At 35.7% G+C, this 21,254-nt stretch overlaps 1 protein-coding gene across 1 annotated transcript in view; it reads right to left on the bottom strand.

Moving 5' to 3' along the window:
- COL5A2 (collagen type V alpha 2 chain) overlaps positions 1-21,254 on the bottom strand; it is a gene marked incomplete at its 5' end in the record, with an annotated part of 76,358 nt that overhangs the window by 17,262 nt on the left and 37,842 nt on the right. The window contains 25 exons of the mRNA XM_082658912.1: positions 821-928; positions 1,587-1,748; positions 2,560-2,613; positions 3,153-3,206; positions 3,319-3,426; positions 3,845-3,898; positions 4,320-4,373; positions 4,587-4,640; positions 6,860-6,913; positions 7,191-7,298; positions 8,316-8,414; positions 8,953-8,997; positions 10,582-10,635; positions 11,505-11,558; positions 12,568-12,621; positions 12,716-12,769; positions 12,876-12,974; positions 13,701-13,754; positions 14,976-15,074; positions 15,661-15,714; positions 16,772-16,879; positions 17,113-17,166; positions 18,430-18,528; positions 18,646-18,690; positions 19,035-19,133. Of these exons, the coding sequence (XP_082515038.1) occupies positions 821-928; positions 1,587-1,748; positions 2,560-2,613; positions 3,153-3,206; positions 3,319-3,426; positions 3,845-3,898; positions 4,320-4,373; positions 4,587-4,640; positions 6,860-6,913; positions 7,191-7,298; positions 8,316-8,414; positions 8,953-8,997; positions 10,582-10,635; positions 11,505-11,558; positions 12,568-12,621; positions 12,716-12,769; positions 12,876-12,974; positions 13,701-13,754; positions 14,976-15,074; positions 15,661-15,714; positions 16,772-16,879; positions 17,113-17,166; positions 18,430-18,528; positions 18,646-18,690; positions 19,035-19,133 (1,881 nt within the window). The remainder of the gene's footprint in view (positions 1-820; positions 929-1,586; positions 1,749-2,559; positions 2,614-3,152; positions 3,207-3,318; positions 3,427-3,844; positions 3,899-4,319; positions 4,374-4,586; positions 4,641-6,859; positions 6,914-7,190; positions 7,299-8,315; positions 8,415-8,952; positions 8,998-10,581; positions 10,636-11,504; positions 11,559-12,567; positions 12,622-12,715; positions 12,770-12,875; positions 12,975-13,700; positions 13,755-14,975; positions 15,075-15,660; positions 15,715-16,771; positions 16,880-17,112; positions 17,167-18,429; positions 18,529-18,645; positions 18,691-19,034; positions 19,134-21,254) is intronic.

Raw genomic sequence — 21,254 nt, 5'->3', positions numbered from 1 at the left:
ATCTTTATTCATTTCTGCTTTGTCTGCTCACTTTACTTCTATATCCTGGCACTTTGGTCTCAGTATTGGGAGATTTTACTTCCAGGTTCCTTGGCTCACTCCTGATAACAATAAGACAGCCCTTAACTCCTGGTTTTCTGGTTTCACATCTCCACCCACATGTCCCCAGTTCCAAGGTCCCAGCAGTAAATCTCTCTGTCTACATTCCAAATAAAAACACCGTTTTTTCCTCAAGCATGTAAACTTTCAGCAGTAAAATTTAGTCTCTTCAAAGCTAACAGTGAGTTAAACTTTTATCCATACTCCAGGGAATATGAAATTCTTAGCACCCTCCAGGGAACAGGAGATTACTTTCAGAATCCTTCTTTATTGTTCACCCCACTTTCACCTCCAATATTACTTTAGCTCAACTACTTCTTCCCTTTGATGGTTTATGAGAACTTACTCTCTCAACTGTGAAATATGAGTGTTTCTGTTAGGCATGCTTATTTAAAAAGAGGCTACCTACTCACCAGGAGATTATTCCCTTTCTCTAGCTCCATGGATATTTTTAATCTTTGAAGAAAGATTTAGTCACCAAAATCTATATCCTTATTTGTCTACTTCTCTAGTCCCAGGGTTAAATAACTATATTTTTCAAGGACTTTCTAAGGTACTTAAGTAAAGAATTTGACATTTAAAGTCAAAAGGTTTTTAAGATACTCAGAATCTGTGTCTAAAAAAGACTTCAAATCTATTAAGAAAAAAAAAAGATAAATTTTCCCTTCACAAATTTTATTGCATATAATCAGATGAAATATCGACCAGCGCAGCTACTCACTGCTGGGCCTGGAAGGCCTGGCATCCCTCGCTCTCCACGCTGCCCTGGCATGCCGACGATTCCTCTTTGCCCAGTAGTTCCAGCTGGACCAGGGGGACCATCTGGACCCTAATTTTGAGGACAAACTATAATGAGGAATTCTCCAGGGAAAACTATATGCAAGCACTTTACAATAGATCACAGCTTTACAGGTTTTTTGGTATGAGAAAAAGTTCTCTGTTCCATAAAACCATACTATGTATGAGTAGTCAAGATGTGTAATCCACACTGAGCCTCTAACATTATTTAAAGGTGAGAATGGCCCATTTAGTTGGAAAGGAACTTGAAGATTAATGTGAATATTAGTAGAATAAAAGAGGTAACTATTCAGGCAAATATTTTTCCTCTTTTTAAAATGACTAGAAAAATTTTAAAACAAAGAAATAGGGCTCTATCTAAACATATTAATGTTGAGGCATTTGGATATTAAATAAAATAGTTTGGTTTAAAAAAAGGTTCTTCATTCAATACAGATATTTAACAAAAAATGTTTCCTTGTTTAGTTTCTGAACACCATATCCATGACTATTATATTTTTATATCTGTACATATACTTTTTCCTAGAGCAGAGAATTATAAATTAAAAACCTATAGGGCATAATGCATTTAAAGGATTACGAAAGTGCTCAGGATATATAAACAGTTTCTCTGTGGCAGTAATTCTTATGAATTTTTACTAGTAAATATCTCAGTTAGAGGTGGTCTAGAACAAAGATTCCAAACTTACAGGTTGCCCATCTTCTCCTGGGTCCCCTTTGTCTCCTGGGCCACCAGGGGGGCCAGCTGGTCCTCGATCTCCTACTCGTCCGTGAGAGCCGGGGTCCCCAGGAAGACCTGGAGGTCCCTCCTTCCCAGGTTCCCCTAAGGGCCCTGCAGGTCCTGGAGCTCCCTAGTACAACATAGAAAGAGACCCGGGAGGGCAAAGTGGAAGCCACGTTAGAAGACCTAATGTGATGGTCTCTGCCTCAGAGGCAGATTCCCAAGCCTCACAGGTCCATTTTTCCTGTTAGATGATCACTCAGTGGATTTAAACAAAAATAAAAAACACAGCTGCCACACAGCTGATTCATTTCCCAGAGGAAAATCTAAATTATTTGCAATTACCTTTTAGTCATTATTAAAAGTGTGCCGACAATATTGAAAAATCAACTATACTTCAATTAAAAAATAAATAAAAGTAAAGTGATTTGGAATTGCAAAAAAAAAAAAGTGTGTTGAAGTTAACTTGAATTTTCAAACTCCATAAGGCTCTGCCCCAACAATGAATACATAATATTGATATTTTATTGTCTGACCTGATCTTATAATGAAAGAATAACTTTTATTAAAGATAATTTCAGAGATTCTTCCTAACTGAAAGAAATGATTATTAGCACACAATACTGTTACTATTTAGTGCCCAAATGAAGTAACAGTCAAACATTAAATACTTAAAAGGATTTGCAAATAAGCTCCTCCAGGAAACACTGGATGATTAAAGAAGGATTTGCTCGACAGCTTACCACTATGAATTATTGGGACAAGAGTTGTCAACATGGGATAACAACTAATTAAGGGATTAAACAAAAGAACAAATAATAACTCAATTAAATATATGTGTGTATCATTATAATATGTACATATGTATGTGTTTGTGTGTATTTTTATGTGTGTGTAAAATTACTCCACTATCAATGATTTCAATTACTGAATCGACTTACAGTAGGACCTGGAGGTCCAACTCTGCCGGCAGAACCAGGAAATCCTGTAGCACCCTGGAAATATAATATCATATAAGTAATTTTAAAATAAAAATTAATTCTATACACTTTATAGGGATTATTAATTTTACAGGGATACTTAGGCCTTTATATTCCTCTTGTTATGACCAATATATATTTTTTCTTGTATCCTATGTTTTTGGGAATGGATCTGGATTAACTAGTAGGAAGGATACTATTTTTCTCTTTCCACTTTCCATTTCTCTTGAATACATACAAGTATATTGAAGGCAAGGGCTAGAATCACATTAGTATTTTATATAACAGAATTATACAAAGTACTTTGACATTATTCATTCCCTCTTCCATAGGTAATATATTATTTATGTTACATATGAGGCAGCTGGGTCCCCAAGATCAAAAAACTAATTTTAACTCAGATCTGCATCAAAGTTAAGCGCTCCTCCCACTACTGTATAGTTATACAACTAAAAATTTGTTGTTACGGGTTCAAATGAACTTTAAAATGGCTATAAAATAATAGGTATCTGTGGCTAGCTGTGTGTAATTCCCAGAGCTTCAAACCAACTTACAGGTGGACCCTGAGTTCCTCGACCACCTTTTAGTCCAGGAACGCCATTAGGACCCTAAATAGAACGAAACAAACAAAAGATCGCTATAGGATAGAAATATGGTCTAAACACAAGGTCAAACAGTGGGCACTGGACTCAAGTTGTGTCTTTTTTATTTGAAACTTACATGAGGGCCTGGGGATCCTGCTAGACCTTGTGGTCCAGGAGAGCCAGCATCGCCCTTCTGTCCTGGCTCTCCAGGTTCACCTTTTACTCCAGGCTGCCCATCAGGACCCTACATTAATTGAACAAATAAGCAATTGATCATAACACTTATAGATATATTATTTCATGATAATTATTCCTAACATATCATTTATTCATATATGGTATAATGGTGCTTTGAAATCAGTATAAAAGCATAGAAGAAAAGAAAAAGCCCTGATAAGATCTTTGAAGACAGTCTGAAAAAATGTTACACCACCACATTTTTATTATAACAAATAAGTATATAATTCAATATAATGCAAATTCATCCATTTTGGGGCCAGTTCATGAAAATATGTATTGAAAATGAGAATATTGCCTAGAAAACTATGTTTTCCAGAATCTTGAATATACCTTCAAAACACATGACAATGATAAGTAATTAAGTTCACTGCTGTAACAAGAGGAATGTTCGTTTGTAAATTAGGGATATTTGAAAATCATACCTGGGGTCCAGCAAAACCAACGGCTCCAGTTGGGCCATTTTCACCACGAGAACCCTAGAAGAAGACAAACATTACTGTAGCTTTCACATATTATTCTAAATAGGAACAGTATTTTAAAATGCAATTACATAAATTTGTAGTGTCTTGAAATGTACATATAGAGAAAGTAGACATATTGCTTGAGGAGGACTCTTAAGCGTGATGTAAAGGGTCATAGAAGAAATTTTCCAAGGCCCAAAGTCTCAAAGAAGCTTCTAATTTCTTAGTAAATGAGCTGCCTACCTAGACTTAATAGATTGTATAGAAATAATGCAATGATTTTTTTTTAAGTTTAATGAGAATAGTAAAAGGTGAAAACCAGGAAGTTAAAAGTAACGTAATCCAACAGGCATGGTTTTATAAATATCAAGACAAAATGATGAATCGTTTTACTGCTCAAGCTCATACTAAAGAACATCAAAATACTGTCACTTACAGGATTCCCACGGGAGCCAGGTGGGCCAACTAAACCTCGAGGGCCAGGTTCTCCCTAGAAAGCAGATTTTAGATTGTTATTGTCCAAAGCAGTGGCAAAACAGTATAACCGTAGGATTTGGGCCCTATGTGTAGGGCGGATGGGAGGAGAACTCTGAGATGATCTAGTCCAACTGTCAAATTTTATGAAAGAGAAAACATTATGAAAAAGATCCAGCATTCAAATCTCAGGATTTTAAGTCCACAAAATAACAACTTGTGACATTACCTTTTCTCCAGTAGGACCTGCAGGACCAGGAGGACCCAAGGGACCCGGAAGACCCTGCAATTAACATAACATAGGCATACTGAGGAAAAGAATGCACAGAAATCTCCATGTTTAAACAAACTAACAAAGAAGGGACTATTTTGTTACAGCTGACTGCTTTTGTAAAACATTACCTATTATAAATGATATAACTGTATATTCTCAATATTTTATATAGTCTAAAACAATTTCCAATGGATTTTCTCCACAAAACGTTTTAATCTCTTTCATCCAACTCAACTCCTCCATATATAACACCGTCTTCAAACATTAGTATGAAATTAGCGCTACCCTTCAACAGTGTTTCTGTGTTTCTTAGCTTATTTAATTTTGCTAATACCTATTTGAAATGTGACAATAGATTGAAGAGGCTTTTCTTTTTTTGTATAGAATACTATATTCTTAAATTATACTAGTGAAATATCACTCCTTTATTTTTTTTAAAAAAGTGAAATTCTACTAAAGCACTCAGTTTTCCACATTCCCCTGAGATGAAAAGGAGTTGCACTACCCCACTACACTGAAGATGACGCTGTTCTCTGGCTCAGAATGTAGGGTGCTACCACATGGGGTTTTCTTGACATGAGGTTACAATCTTTAAACTGCTGCACTGTATTGGAATCCTTCCTAAGACAGGTTTTTTTCTCTCATATTTGTGTATTGCCTCTTTACAAGCTTTTGTCATTTAATTTCTGTATGCATTACTGCAGAAACTTAAGGAACAAAATGACTTTTTAATTTTATATCTGTGACAAGAACATAAGAAAACTGTGACCTTAAATTCTCTAGATCTATAATGAAACAATGTTCTGCCATCCGTTTACCTAATATACTTCCTTAAAGGATTTGATTAAATATAAAGGTGACTTTATTACATTCTCATTTTTTTCATACAGAAAAAAAGTGATTCATTTTTTTCCTTTACCATGAGATTACAGCAAATGCTCTGCTCTGCTTCTTCCCTAAAACAACATATTTCCCTCACTAAAAATGAAGCAGTCATTGCTTAAATCTTGATCCTACTGCATTGCATTTTCATAGTTCAAAGGAACAATAGATATGTATTTCAGCTTTCTCCTTAAAATAAACTGTCAATGCATCATCTCTCCTTCAAACAGCACTTCACTACTTACTGTGCACTCCAGACCAACCATGATGTGAAATACAAACCATAAACCAGATTTACTTAGACCACTTTTTTAAAGTATTAAATCAAATATTAGATTTAATTAAAAGGCAAGAGATATTTTGAGTTCATAATTTGTTAAACTAAGTGTTTCACCCTTAATTAGCTTTCCAGAAAAAGAAAAAAGGGATAATTATCACTAAGGCTAAAACTTTTCTATAATTTACTTTATTTCTTTAATCAAAAGTTAATATAATCAATGTATTAACAGTGGCTCAATGGACAGAATCAAAATATTAACAGTGGTTCAGTGTCATCTCTTTTTTAATAGTATAACGGCTATTGTCAGGACACAGCATGACAACTAACAGCAAACCATGTCATACTGAACCAGAAACTATTTATCAAATATCAGGAACTATTTCCAGGAAATGCTGACTGTCTGAGCAACTGTAACTACCTGCTCTTACCTGAGAGGATCATTCATGTCTGAAAATATATTTTCAGTCTGATTGTCTGATTATCCTTAGAATTGCAAAGACATTCCATTTTTAAGGACATAAAGTTTGTTAAATGTCAATTTCTGGAAGGATATTAAACAATCCTTCTTTACATTTCACTTATTCAGCCTCTTTATCAATGAAAGCATTAATGGCGATTCATCATGCAGTAATTTTCTCACCCCTAACATCTAGTATATTGAGAAACATTTGTCACACCTTTGGCTACTCTGTAAAACTCTACTTGCCTGCACTGGAATGAGGTCTAAGGCAACTCACTAGAGCAGCATTTTAATAAAAATAAACATTGCCTATGAAATAAAAAGATAATAAAGATAAAGAGGGCCCCACCGCTTAAAGCACCAATCTCATATGCACAATAAAAATGTGTCTTACTTCATTCTCTCAATAATGACTATTTTTTGGCTTGTTCTAATTCAAGGTAAGCAAAATGAGTATCTGTGGTCCATCAGTGTCAAATCTCATCATTCTCCTAATCCTGACAACCATGGAAACATGAAACTTATTTTTTAAAGTTCAGGCAAATTCATATGATAATGATGATGTTGATTCCTAGCCCAGCTGCTGAAAGGAATGATTTCACTTACTCTTGCTCCATCATTTCCAGCTGTACCTTCAGAACCTTTCTCTCCTATGCCACCCTGGGAAAACATACAAAACACCATTTAATCATTTAATTGTCTTTTTCCTACACTTGCATGGAAGCTTCATGAGAGCAGGGACTTCTCTCTAATGTTCACAGCTGTATCCCCTTGAGCATAGAACAATGCCTGGGACTGAACACTTTCTAAGTACACATATACTGAAAGAATGAATGAATGAATGACTTGTGACTTAGGGTGGTAGAAGTAAAAGTCTGCCCAGGAAATCATTATCAGTAGAAAGTGTAAATGGATGAACTAAACAAACCAAACTTACTCTGTCACCCTTGGGGCCAGGAGTTCCTGCAATTCCTCTTTCTCCTGGCATACCTTGAAGACCTGGTGGGCCTGTATCTCCAGGGGTCCCAGTTGGTCCTGGACTGCCCTGAAATGAACCAACAATAAGTAAGCTCACCTATATTTTAAGGTTGAAACTATATGAAATTCCTGTTTTGGTAAATCAAAAATAGTAGAATCTTGGCAATTTCTTGTGGTTCAACCTAGTGCTTATATTTTTCATTTGGGAAAATTGACTCTGAGTTCATTTTAAAAAAATCAGATCTTGCTGTTTTGATTGCTGGTTTGTTTTCAACATTCTCTTTGGAGAAATTGGGTACCAATTCAAATAAAAATGATAGAATTGCCTTTTTATTTTCTTTTTTTGGCAACATCATAGGGATTCTAATAAAAAAAGAAGACATCACATTTAGAGAGTATTCCATTCTCTCTCTAAAGAACCCATGATATGAAGCTGGCTTTCAGGCTCATTCAGTAATTAAATTGAAGCAGATCTTCTTCAATCACTCTAGCCTTTGAAGGTAATAAGGGATCTAATATTATATGATCATGAAAAATTCTACTTCAGTTGTTTGCACTGAAGTTGGCCACACAGTCTTCCACCAATTTTAAAACAGCACCCAAAAGGAAATGGTACTGATTTTTGCCGTGTAATGTATTGTAATTTCGGATTTCAAAAGTGACATACTTTCATATATTAAGTAAGCAGAACTGTAGAAACTGAGACAAGGAAAATGGAGCATATGATTAGGAAGACATCCTAATAAATTACACTATTTTCGATTTATTAGCTCTGCTTATTAATAGAAGTCATTAATAAAAGTTATATAAATAAATATTAGAAACAGGTTTGTATATGAGAATGTATCACTACTTTATGTAGTGATCAAAAATCCCATCAAAGAAGAGATTCTTTTTTAGCTGACTCTTTAGTGCCAAAGAAAAGCCAAGAAGGTGTTCATTAAATATTTGTTGAAGAAATTATATAATCAAATATTTTGTAAAAACAAGAGAAATAAATAATAATAAATCCTAGTACCATTACGTGTTTATTGAGCAGTAATTTTAGACCATTTTAAACTACTGAGCTCACTACCATACTTACTTTTGGACCATCAGGACCATGTCCTCCAGCCATTCCCTTCTCACCAGGAAGTCCGGTTATTCCTGGTTCTCCTCTTTCCCCTGGATTTCCTCGTTCTCCCTACACAACATAGGAATGTCAAACAGTCTCAGTGCTTGATCTGAAAATGGGTTAAAAGTGCTCCTGGATGGGCTTCCCTGGTGGCGCAGTGGTTGGGAGTCCGCCTGCCAATGCAGGGGACACGGGTACGTTCCCCGGTCCGCGAAGATCCCACATGCCACGGAGCGGCTGGGCCCGTGAGCCATGGCCGCTGAGCCTGCGCGTCCGGAGCCTGTGCTCCGCAACGCGAGAGGCCGCAGCGGTGAGAGGCCCGCGTACCGCAGGAAAAAAAAAAAAAAGTGTTCCTGGAAATGTGAAAAATGACTTCTACTGGGGAAAAATTTAGAAATGAGCAACTATTAAGACTCAGTTTTCTAATTTAATAAGAAATGAACTTGAAGTAAGCATATACTAGTTTCACAGCACAAAATATTTCTCATAAGATTGATTTTCATTAAGTAAAAAACTGTAACAATTAAAGCCCAGTTTAAGATAAAAGATGCTTTTTCAAACTGAAGCCAATGGACACAAAGTTAATCATGAAGAAGAAAATACTTACTCTAGGTCCTAATGGGCCAACTGCTCCAGGATCTCCAGGAACTCCCTATAAAATACATTTTTTTAAATGAAAAACTTTCAACTGAACTTTAGGTATTTATTAGAAATCTTTCCAGATCATATACCTAATTTCTTCTAACATACTATTAGAAGTCTGACTAAGCCCATAATATTGAAGAAAGAAAAATATGTACAATTTTATAAACAATGGGATATCATATACATTGGATGGAAATACTTTTCCAGAAAAGTTTATATTATACCTGAATGATTGACTTTGGGCAATGAGTTCATTCAAAATATTATCTCACAAAGATATTACTTTTAGCAACAATAAAATAAAAGCAAAAGGCCTTTTATTTCCTAATGGAATGTGAGAAACTTAACAGAGGAAAGTGAAATTAAAAGCAATGAAGTACTAATCTTTTAAATAGAACCAATTCAATTCAATTTAATAAATATTCCTTGAACATATAATATAGACAACACACTGTACTAGGAATTTTGGGTTCAAACTAATGCTGTCATCACTACATTAAAAGTTTGTTCTTAACTAAAGGAAAATTTGTCATTTAAAACTTCTCTGTTTCATAAAGACAGTAACTACATCAAGTAGGCCTCCAGTCTTGTCCCTTGAAATGTATTGTCTTCATTGTGGCATGATCTTCCTAAAACCCAAATGTAATAGTATTTCTCTCTACTTAAACGCCCTTCATTAGCTTCCCATTACTCTAATAATAAGAACAAACTAGACTCAAATTAAGACTTTCCAGGATCAGGCCCCTGTCATTCTCCAGCCTCTTCTTCACCCTCCTCAACCTGTATTTCACATTTCTGACCTACCGAACTTTTTTCAGTGCCTAAATTTGATCATCAAGCCTTTGCACTTGCTGTTTGCATTTCCTGGAGTATTTTCTTGCCTTCCCTCCTCCCCGCTTACCATCATTCTTCCTTCAGATCTTATAAAAGATACTATTTTGTCCAGGAAACTTTTTCTAAACCCCAATGTCTGAATTAGGTGCATCTTCTAGGTTTACATACACACAGTGCCTCTCTTACCATAGCATTTAGAATATGCTACTGTTGTAACTGACTTTCTATACTCTCTGTCTCCTAGTAAAATAAAATATAAGGCAAGGTCCATGTCCATCTTGTTCAATTGGTTCAGGCCAAGGCTTAGTAGAGCTTAGCACAGAGTGCTCAGCAAATATTTCTGAACAGTTAAATGAATGAATAAATCACTAAAAGAAAAATAAATTACATAAACCTATGTGCTGGTAAAATGACAGAAATAAAATGGTAAGTTTCTGTTCATAACCGTTTATGAAGCCTCCAGTAAAATGTACAGTAAGACATATTTAGTGATTAAGAACACAGTATAAGCACATGACCTGGGTTCAAATCATATCAGCTGTGTGACTTTGGGAAAATTACTTAACATCCGTGTGCCTTATTTTCCTCATCTGTAAAATGGGCATAATAATAATAATAGTACCTAGTACATAAGAGTTGTTTTGAGGATTAAAGGAGATAATTAATTTAAAGCAAAGCAGAACAGAGCCTGACACATAGTAAGTGATATTATGTTAGCAATTTTTAGTATTGTTATCCTTATTATTTAAACACTTACCTGATCACCTGGCTTTCCACCTTCCCCAGGAGGCCCTGGAGGACCAGGAAGCCCCTAAAGCAAAAGTAAGAATATAAAATTGTGACTCTGTGGAAATTTAATAGGCCACCAGTGTTAACAGTTCACAATTCATAGAGCTCCCTGACTGTATTTTCAAGCAAAAGACATTATTTAAACACAAGTTAAGCAAAGCAAAATGAGAAACCTACATCCTCTAACATAACACAGCAGCTAGTCAGTTCGTAGGTTTAGATTTTCATTTGCACACCACTTAGCAAAAAAGAGGTAAGGATATAACAGTAGGTTCTTTATATTTGTGGCGCTTTTAATGGCTTTGAGAACAATACTTTAGGCTACTAGAATAAATATTGAAAGTTAGTCCTGACAGTTTTTTCCCCAAATTTTTTCCCCACTTAGCAAAAAAGAGGTAAGGATATAACAGTAGGTTCTTTATATTTGTGGAGCTTTTAATGGCTTTGAGAACAATACTTTAGGCTACTAGAATAAATATTGAAAGTTAGTCCTGACAGTTTTTTCCCCAAATTATGATTATCTATGCTATTAATATACCATCATATTTAATTAAATAAATCATGAAAATTTGTTCAACAAAAAATTTTAGACACTGTGTCAATAAAATTAGATAAGCCTCAATATAGTTAAATAAATCTTATTGAGATATTAAGAACATTTTATGATTTATAATTTGTTAATAGGTTTGGGGTTTGATCAGTTGTTCAGGGGAAATCTGTTCCTTCTCTTTGAGTAAAAATGTTTGATTTTGTCCAAATGTCTATCTTATTTACTAAAAGAGGAATGACCCCTTTGAAAATTGTAGAATTTCACGTCATTCAACCATATCTTTTTATAAAAAAGCATTTTGCTTAGGGGAAGAAGAAATGGAAGACTGAGTCAGTGCATACCTGAAAGCCAGTGGGGCCTGGAGGGCCCTGTTCTCCTCTCTCCCCAGCTAGACCCTAAGTCACGAAGGAAAGAAAACCATGAACATCAAGAGCCAGATCCTTATGTCTGCTTCCCACTTGTGTGAACCACCAGAAGTATTTATATTTATATTTTATAAAGAAATATTTATATTTCTTTGTATTTCTTCCAATCACAAGTTTTTCACTTTAGCAAGATAATAAACTAGTCCTAAATGTCAACTAATTGTACCGTTTTAAGTCCCTGATGGTGAGAAAATATCTTCTAAAGCCAGTGAAGAAACTGATAACATGTGTTCATTTTTTATCCAAACATAAATGTCTGGAGCCAACTGTAAAATTTGGGGGGAAATTGACTATTGGCATGGAAAAATCCATTACTTTTATATGTCTAATCTAAAAGGTAATTAATGTTTCCATTGTAGTTTGTTTCTCAGTGTTATAAAAATTATTAATCAAACCTTCAAAACTAGAATAACTAAAGAAAGCAAAGCTAACATTTTAAAAAAGATATTTAAATTGCCCCATTCCAAAACAAATAAACATGCCATAATATTTCTGATTAACACAATTTTAAAATCCTAGGATGAAAATATACCTCAAAGGATAAATATTATTCCTTTTTAGTCCATCCAAAAAAACAAAACAAACAAACAAAAAAAACGCTTAAATAAATTTCTATAAGACACAATATTAGAAAAAAAACCCTGGTATAATCGAGTATTTATATATTTTAAATAAAATACAGTATAAAATATTTGTCAGACACTACTTTCCTCATATAATTTTCAACTGTGATAACATAGAGATGATGAGGTAGCTTTTACCATCAGCATTTCATAGAAGTTTAAAATGAAAAGACCAATAATTCTACTTAAAAAGGCAGAAGATGCCAGCACAGGAATCAAAAGAAAAGATATAACTGAAATTCTTCCATCTTGCACTTTTTTATTTACTTCCCCCCAAAACCTACCCATGAGTAAAGTCTCAGACAAACATTACTGAAGAATGCAATGTGAATATATTCTCACTAAAACTTACATACCGGGGGGCCCACAGGACCGGAAGGACCAACTTCACCATCTTTTCCAGGAGCTCCCTAGCATCGCAGAGAGATAATTTATGAGGTGAGACCATGAGAATTTGGGTAATTTCATATATATTTTTTTCTTTAGCAGAAAATGTGTAGTTACCCTCTGCCCAGGAACACCAGCATTTCCTGCTTCTCCAGGTTTTCCAGGGTCACCCTAAAGAATCAATGCAAACTAATTTAAATTTCAATCAGTTTGCTATAAACATGTCAGCTCCAAGTGAGGATTATGATGAGATGGCAACATTATACACTGTACTCACACTGCTACCTTTGGGGCCTGGAAGACCCATACTCCCAGGCTGCCCTCTGATTCCTATGGAGCCTGGAGGACCTGGCCGGCCATCCTCTCCTGGAGCACCCTACAAAATTGACAGGAGCAATGTAAGTTTCACATAAGTTCTCTCTGAATGTTACATCACCCAAATTGTCACTTGCCTTTCCTTACTACAAAAGTTATGTAAGTTTTAAATTAAGCCACGTTTTTATTTCAGTGAATCAGGACAGTTGAGTGTTTTTAAAAACAACTGCTGAGGTATTTGAATGTTTAGAACGGAGACTTTATTCTTATTCTATACACAAGCCTCATCTTTATGTCTCTTTACATTCTCATATTAATAGGGGAAATCTTCCTTCTTTCATTTACTCTTGTTTGTGGTAATGAAAACTCAGGACTTCCATTTCACATTTGCTGTATAAGGAAAGGGCCCAGAATATATGAACTTTCAAATTTATACCCACTTATCTCTTAAATGTATAAAATTGGAAGGATATCAAGAAATGAGAATGTTGCTAACAAATTCCACTAATATTAATAAATACATCATGGAAACTTTTTCACTTATGTCAGAGAAGCAATTACAATCTCAAGCATTTATTTCAATACAACGTTATCAATTTTTGGTCATTTTGAAAATACGCAGATCCTTAATATTTACTTCCAGGAGAGGAAGGTACATTTTAAACATGTAAACATGATCAGCATCCACCTGATCAAAAATGTTAACCTTAAATAAACATCTTACCATGTAAGTTGCATGTCTATTGAGAAATATTAATGGTGGTGGACTTCTGTTTAAATTACTTACCAAAGGTCCAAGTTTTCCTTCAGGACCTTGAACACCAGGATTTCCTGTCAGACCCTAAAAATTAAAAGCAATTGTCAGTTTGTTGCTGACCTGCAACTGGAGTAAAGATTCTAAAGAGTAAAAATAGCACTGCATTAAAAAGATCCAGTTCCGCTTTGCAATGCCCACTCTCAGTAGCCTTAGGTTCCTCTAGACAAACTCACAGGACCATCATGGGCCCCACTCAACCTGGTTTCAGGATATAGGGCAGGATACAGGGCAGACAACACAACATGCAAAAGGCATCACATGTGGGACTCCCCACTGGGAGGAGTCCTCACAGCACAGCCTTCAGGGCCAGACTCTAAGCCTCCCACAATGGGAGGCCCGATGTGAGAGAATCAGTCTATGTGGTGGGTGCAGGAGCCACCCTGGTTTGAAATCTCACATAACCAATATTTGTAACAGCACCTTGGACATACTATACTGGTCCCAGCAAGGTGAATGCCCAGGTACAAGTCCCTGCAAACTCAGGAAATCCAAAGCTATGCCTCCTACCAGTTTTTTTAATTCATTCATAGTCCTCCAAGTCCAAATGCAGTCTACAATCAGGGATCATTTTTACTAAAAGTAATTGAATGGTCATTCAACTGGCATTCCACCTTTATCATGTGTCTAGGGAAGAATATAGAAGATATTTATCGAAGATGAACCCAATGCCTCTTTCTCACGTAGAAGGAGAAAGGGTTGTAGGAGACTTTTACTCAAATATCTAACACTGGGTTCAGGACAAAGAACTTATGTTGAGCCAAATGTATCTTTCCATGAAGCTTTCTGTATAATCCTTTTCTCTTTAAGGGGCATTGTTGACAACTGAATATAAGGGTAATTCCATAGTTCTAATGAATTTTCAAGTGACATTTTGTTAAAATGAAATTTGTCAGGAATTCTCTGTGCTAAAAGTCATATAAGTTGTTCATCAGCAAGTAAAGAAAAATCATAAAAATTGATAAAAAGGATTTTCTTTTCATATCAAGTGGTAAAATTATTAATACATACCTCTTTGAATAAAGGAGACTAGAAGTTTTTTTTTCTATACATGATAAAAATAGCAAACCATTCATTATTTCAAAAATAATGAATCAGGTCAAACCCAAAGAAAAAAACAAAGAAATGTTCCAAGTCGCGAAAGCAAGCTATTAAAAAAAAAAAAAAAAAAACCTTTAAGAAACCTTTAATGAATTCTCAGGAGCATATCTCCTGGGTTGATGTAGCAAAAAACTGCTGTGTTCTTACCCGAGCACCTGGAAGCCCAGGTTCCCCCGGACGTCCTGGATCCCCCTGACCTCCTTTAGGTCCTGAAGAACCTACAGGACCCCTCTCTCCTTGAGCCCCCTGTTCCAAAGCAAAGCAGAACATATCAGGAAAAAGGGAGTGCAGGGAAACAAAAGCAAGCATATATAAAATCCTTGTTTACAAATCAAACCACTGGTATAACATAAAAGAGTTTGTCAAAGTAGTTACAAAGACTTCTTTGTAAACCATGTCACTTCACATTTTGTTCTCATTTGGATTCCTTGTAGAATAGAGGTTTTTCATCATTAACTAATGAAAGTTGTGTTTAGAGCCTCACTCCAATAACTTAGATTTAGAAACCCCCAAATTTTGAAACAGCCTAAATTTCTAGATAAAGGAAAAAATATATATCGGCTAAAGGAAAGATTTATGGCCTATTCTTCTCAAGAATGTCCCTGGAAAGTTTGAAAACAAACTCCAATACACCTCCAACCATCATCCTTCTCCCCTAGACCTCTATAATGAAGAAATTGCACAAGAGGGATTTGGCAGTAGGAGTAACATCTGTGTCCAACTCTTTTCTAGATCTGGACCCATGTGGACCAAGGCTAGATCACCATGCTGGACAATGGCATCTTTTGCAACACTGCCCACAGGAGTGTCAACCTTGATAGGATAACCTTACCTTTGGTCCAGGTAAACCATCAGAGCCTGGAAAACCACGATTGCCAGGAGCACCCTACAAATGACCAAAATGTGATTCTTAATTGTGGATGTTTTTGTAATATATAACGAGTGGGTGATTTTTATTCTTAGTACTATAAGGTTTTAGGAGCTATGATCAACCCAACACAGCAATAGATATGTATAAGAAAAAATAACCTGACTATACAGAAAGACATTTTAAATTTTGAAAAATATATGTAAGTACTGAGCCAAAATTATTCAAATCAAAAAATATTTTACCACTTCATTGTAAAATTAAACATAGAGAAAAACTGATACATAGATATAGATACGAGAGGTAAAGAAATGGTACCATCTACCACAATCAAAATGTCAGTGATTGCAGGCATTAGTATTGTCTTTGATGTGAAGCCCTTTGCATTTTCTGAGGTTCCATACAAAAGTAAGGTGATATTGTTATTCTCCCTTTCAGACCTGTTTCATTATAGTCCAGTCACAGCAACCTTTTCTGGTCTTCAAAATCACTAAGCCCTTTCTGGCCTCCTGGATTTGCATTTTTTGTTTCCTCTGCTGAAAAATGCTTTTTCTCTCAAGTTTTCTTGCTGGCTCATCTTAATCTTCAGATCTTAGCTAGATGCCATCTTCTCAAAGAATCTTATTTCCTAACCACCTAACCTAATGCCACACTACTGTCATAAGTTACTCTCTACCACATCACCCTGCTATTCCCTAAGTGTATATGGCACTTATTAAAATGTGTAATTATATTTTTATTTACCTGTTAACTTGTTTATTGCTTACCTCCCCACTAAACTATTGTTTACTAGCCCCCACATGAAGGCTGGACCCATAGCATTCTTGTTCACTGATGTATCCCAAGCACCATATACCAAATTGGCATAGAGCATTTGTTCAGTCAATATTAGATGAATGAATGAATGAACAATGATTAGACAGTTGGCTCCCTGAATTCAAAGATAGCCATACTGAACTCTGCAATGCACCTGCTAGCATTTCTCTTAATTGCTCTAGTTTTCCTCACTATTCCAAAAGTTATTCATGTACTTCCCCCACAACTATAAGAATTTATTCAATCATTCAAATTTTACCCTTTCTCCCATGGGGCCTGGAGGACCAACTGTTCCTGGATCACCTCGGGGACCTCGTTTGCCTTCTTCACCAGGTGGGCCTATTGGACCCTGAATACCATGTGGCCCCTATTGAAAACAGAAGGACAGATACCAGAAAGAGCCGTTTGACAAGGGAGTTATAGTCAAAAGATTCATTTAAATAAGTCAGTCACAAATTTTAAACTATATTAAGCAAACTTTTTCCATCCAAAAGTATTATAATTCTCATTGTCATTATTTGAAGTACTTGAGTATTTTGGGCTTACATTTCTGGATAATATTCATGTTCTTCTTATCATTTAAAAGAAATAAAACCTTACCGGTTCCCCTTTTGGGCCAGCTTCTCCTTTGAAACCTGGAACTCCTGGATCACCCTAAAATAAAAACATTGATAATTTTAAGAACCAAGATATTTATCCAGCCCAACCTGCTTTAATTATTACAGTGAATGGGCCTTGAAAATTTTCTGCAGCTGAATCTGTACTGAATCAGCAGTATAATAATTTTTTTAAATTATGCAAATCTTGTAGAATGTGTGTGAAATTTTATAAAATCCAGTATAGTTAGGTAGTAGTTTGTATATTTTACAGGGGTCTTCAAAAGATTTACTTTTAAAATCTTGTTTTTAATCATGCATAGTAGGATAATTAGAATTATTCAGTTATTATTACAATTTGATAATAAAAATTAGAACTAACAATGACAACTTCAATAGATAAATCTATTTAGAGTCTATTTTAGGAAATAGATTTCTTCACCCAAAATCAAAATAATTTTATATTTATGTTCTATTTATTGAGATTTGACAACATCAAATAGGGTATTTTATCTTTAGAGTATTCAAGAGTTTTGGGTATGTATGTCTTTATAATGCCAATTGTACTATAATTTGTGGGAACCAGATTGCTAAATTGAGAACATGATAAAATCAAATGTAAAATACCAACAACACGCATGTTTTTATAAATTCGTCACTAGCATTTAAAAAGGATTTATCAGCATAATCAAATTACTTAGATCAGGATCTAAAATATTTGTTTTAAGTAGTACTAGGAAACAAAGTTTTGTTATATATCAAGCTAAAAGATACATAAGCACAACTTCTCAATGTGTTTATTTCTTAAGAACTAACCGTATATTTTTACCAATAGATAAATATATGAATATAAAACATACAAATTTATACAAAATGTGGAAACTCATTCAATATAAACAACATGTTGGAAGCACTCTTCAAGAATAAATCTTAAGAAATAGCTGTTGAACCCATTTTAGCCAAGTTGTCATTATAACCCCCCATGAAAACTCCGTATTTCCCCATACTGGCTTGCAAAGTGTCTCCATATTTGTTATGTAACTCCATAAAATTCTATGAGGTGGATCATGAAGTTATGACCTTACTATTTTAAACAAAAGAACACTAAAATTTAACATAGTGCAATAATTTTCCCCTTTGAATTTAAACATGTAAATTGTACATTAATATTTGGCTTCCACTTTACAAAAATTCCTACCTTCTTTTGTCTCATTCAAATAAGTCACATTATCTATGTTTCACTGTATCTCATTGCATATTATTTCTCTGGCGATCTTAGTTGTATTATACTAATGGATGATAATTCTTTGATGGACATTACCGGTTGGCCTCGAATTCCTGGAGGTCCAGTGCTACCCTGAGGTCCTGGAGATCCAGGGGGCCCTGCTAAGCCAGGAGGACCAGAGGTACCCGGAGAACCCTATTGGAATGCAAGAGTAACATGATGAGCAGAGACCTAGGCACAAGTCTATGGTCACTGTTCAAAGGATTGTGCCCATTTGAACCTCATGTGGCATAAATGAAGTTAGTTACTCACTGTTGGGCCTTTGGCACCAGGCGTACCATCAGTTCCCACTGCACCCTAAAAGATACAGGAAAAGTTCATGAAATATTAAGCCATATCTAGGGTGGTATTCAGATGTCCACCCATCTCACAAAAGGAGGCAGAAAAATTACCAAAAAGAAAGAAAGGAAAAATAAATCAACCACCATTATATTATAAAAATCACTTTTATGACTAATTAATTCCCTTTTCCATAAAATAGACAAAATTTGCAGAGTTGACAAGGGACATGTTTTTTTTCATGAGTTCTAAACACTCATTCAGAATTGAAAGAGAATATATTAAAATACGTTGCCTTTGCTCAATAGTTATAAAACATGTCCAGCTTTCAGTGATAATTTCTAAATATACTAGGAACTTACAGGAAGACCTTGAGAGCCAACAGGACCCGGTAGCCCAGTTTCACCTCTTTGCCCCTGAGGACCTTCAGGGCCTCGTGCCCCAGTGGGACCTGCTTCTCCCTAAAGGGGTACGAGGAAAACGTTAATTTAAGAAAATATCAGTGTGGTGTGTTTCAAAGCTGACTGCTTATTTGGAGTTTTACATTTTACACCCAATCATTTAAACGAGTCAAGAACACAAAGTAGTTTCCAGGGGTGTGTGCCTAACTTAGCTTAAGGGATGGACTCACTTCCCGCCACTCTGGATGTGATGATGCCCACAGCATGCAGAGCAGAGCAACCTGGTGAAGGTCACCTGATAGCTACGCTTGTTTCAACCCAAGATAGGGATCCAGATAGTAAATAAAAATACAGGATGCCTGGTTAAGTTTTAATTCAGATAAACAACAAATGATTTCAGAATAAGTTTGTCCCATGCAATATCTGGAACATATTTATCCTAAAAGATTGTTCTTTATTTATCTGAAATTCAAACTTAGCTGAGTTTCTGCATTTTATCTAACATATTAGGTACCTAATGTAAATCAAATCCTAGAGGGAATTCCTATTATCCTTCACTGAAATACAAAGAACTAGACGTGAAAGTTTATTCTTCATCTAGAGAGCCAGACAGCCTGGAAGAATATTACAGGTATAGCAGAATTTTGGCCAAAAACAAACACCAGGGGTGGTGGTCTTTATGTTGGGGGTGGTGGTAGGACAGGGAAACAATTTCTGAAACAGTTTTGTGAGGTGTTTGACTTTATTGAGGAGTTTTCAGTAGCCAACAACCCGTGTTAGAAAAACCCAGGAGGAGAGGGAAGTATCCAGAGTGAACTACTGTATAAACTATGATGGCTAGTGAAGTCTTAACTAGAGGCCACAGTAGGAGCAGAAACCACTTCCTGCTAAGTGAGAGTCCGGGGCATTGTGAGTATTCTTCCTTGAATTCTCTAGCCAGAGCTTGGTGTGAGGGTGGAGAGTCTTACAGAGAGAGAGAGGGAAGGGATTTTGCCTATTTTGATTGAGGTACACAGGGAGTTTGGGCCTTCCCATGTCAGAGTCAGTGGCAGCAAACTTAGGACTTCAGGGAGCAGATCAGATACAGAGGGGAATTGAAGCAGGTCCTACAGTGAGTTCTCAGTTAACGGAGGGACTGGTTAGTGAACCAACGGAGTGAATAGTGAACCATTTTAAAATAAAGCAGGCACATGCCTGTGGCACAGAATTTAAAGTCAGCATTAGAGACAGCCGAAGAATAATTTGACTTGATGACTCTCACATTTCAAAGAATACTTGAAATGTCAACTAGAGATTTTTTTGTTTGTTTATTTGTTTGTTTCGAAGTTCAAATCCAATCTGAGTGGCCCCACTAACAAGAAGCGTGGGCCTGTACTGAGGGCATCCTCTGCCTCAGGCACTATGCTAAGGGTTTGCATATTTTCTCACTTAATCTTCAATAAAATTCCTTGAGAAAACAAGATTTAGAGAGGTGAGGTGACTGGCCACTGTTATTTTTGTACAGCAGAATCTTGTGAGCAAATCCCTTCTTCAAGATGAAGAAAATTATTGCCAAAGAAAAACCGGGTGTGAGAAAAATCAAACGTATTGTGTTGTTCAAAGTTTGAAGGTAGCGTTCTGAGTTTATTCACTAATTTAGCTAATATAATCTTAATAACCTCCCACTGTAATACATGGATTTATCATCCAAAGTGTTGAGAGAAAGAACAAGTTGTGACTCACTACAAATGTAAATCATCCCAGCAGAATACTCCAATCCATTTCCACATGGACAGCCAAATAGCCTCCCCACGCATTCCATTAATGATTGTGTAAGTTGCGGGTGTGGAGGTGGGGAGAAGGGGAGCAGAAGTGGAGGCCAATATTGTGTGGCCTTTTGATCACCTCGGATTTATTTTACTCTCCTATTGTTTAGAACATTCTGCTATTTATTACTGCCAGGCACTGTATCCAAGAATAGAGTTCAATTCAGATTAAACCTTTACCCCTCACAGCCGTTACAATTGTCTGGTGTTAGAGTCCTATTGCAACAGATTCTTTGATACTACAAGTGCATGATTATAAGTAATTCTCTTTTAATTACTTATTATATAATAATATCATATTTTTCATTTTCTTTTTTTTTCCCCTACTATAATGGACACTGAGAATACGCTAGGCTCTTTTCCTTAGTTAAGAGCG

Source organism: Grampus griseus (assembly GCF_964374135.1).
Source record: "Grampus griseus genome assembly, chromosome: 7".
Classification (NCBI taxonomy): domain Eukaryota; kingdom Metazoa; phylum Chordata; class Mammalia; order Artiodactyla; family Delphinidae; genus Grampus; species Grampus griseus.
Note: the sequence above shows the minus strand (reverse complement) of the source record. Positions and strands in the feature narration are given on the sequence as shown.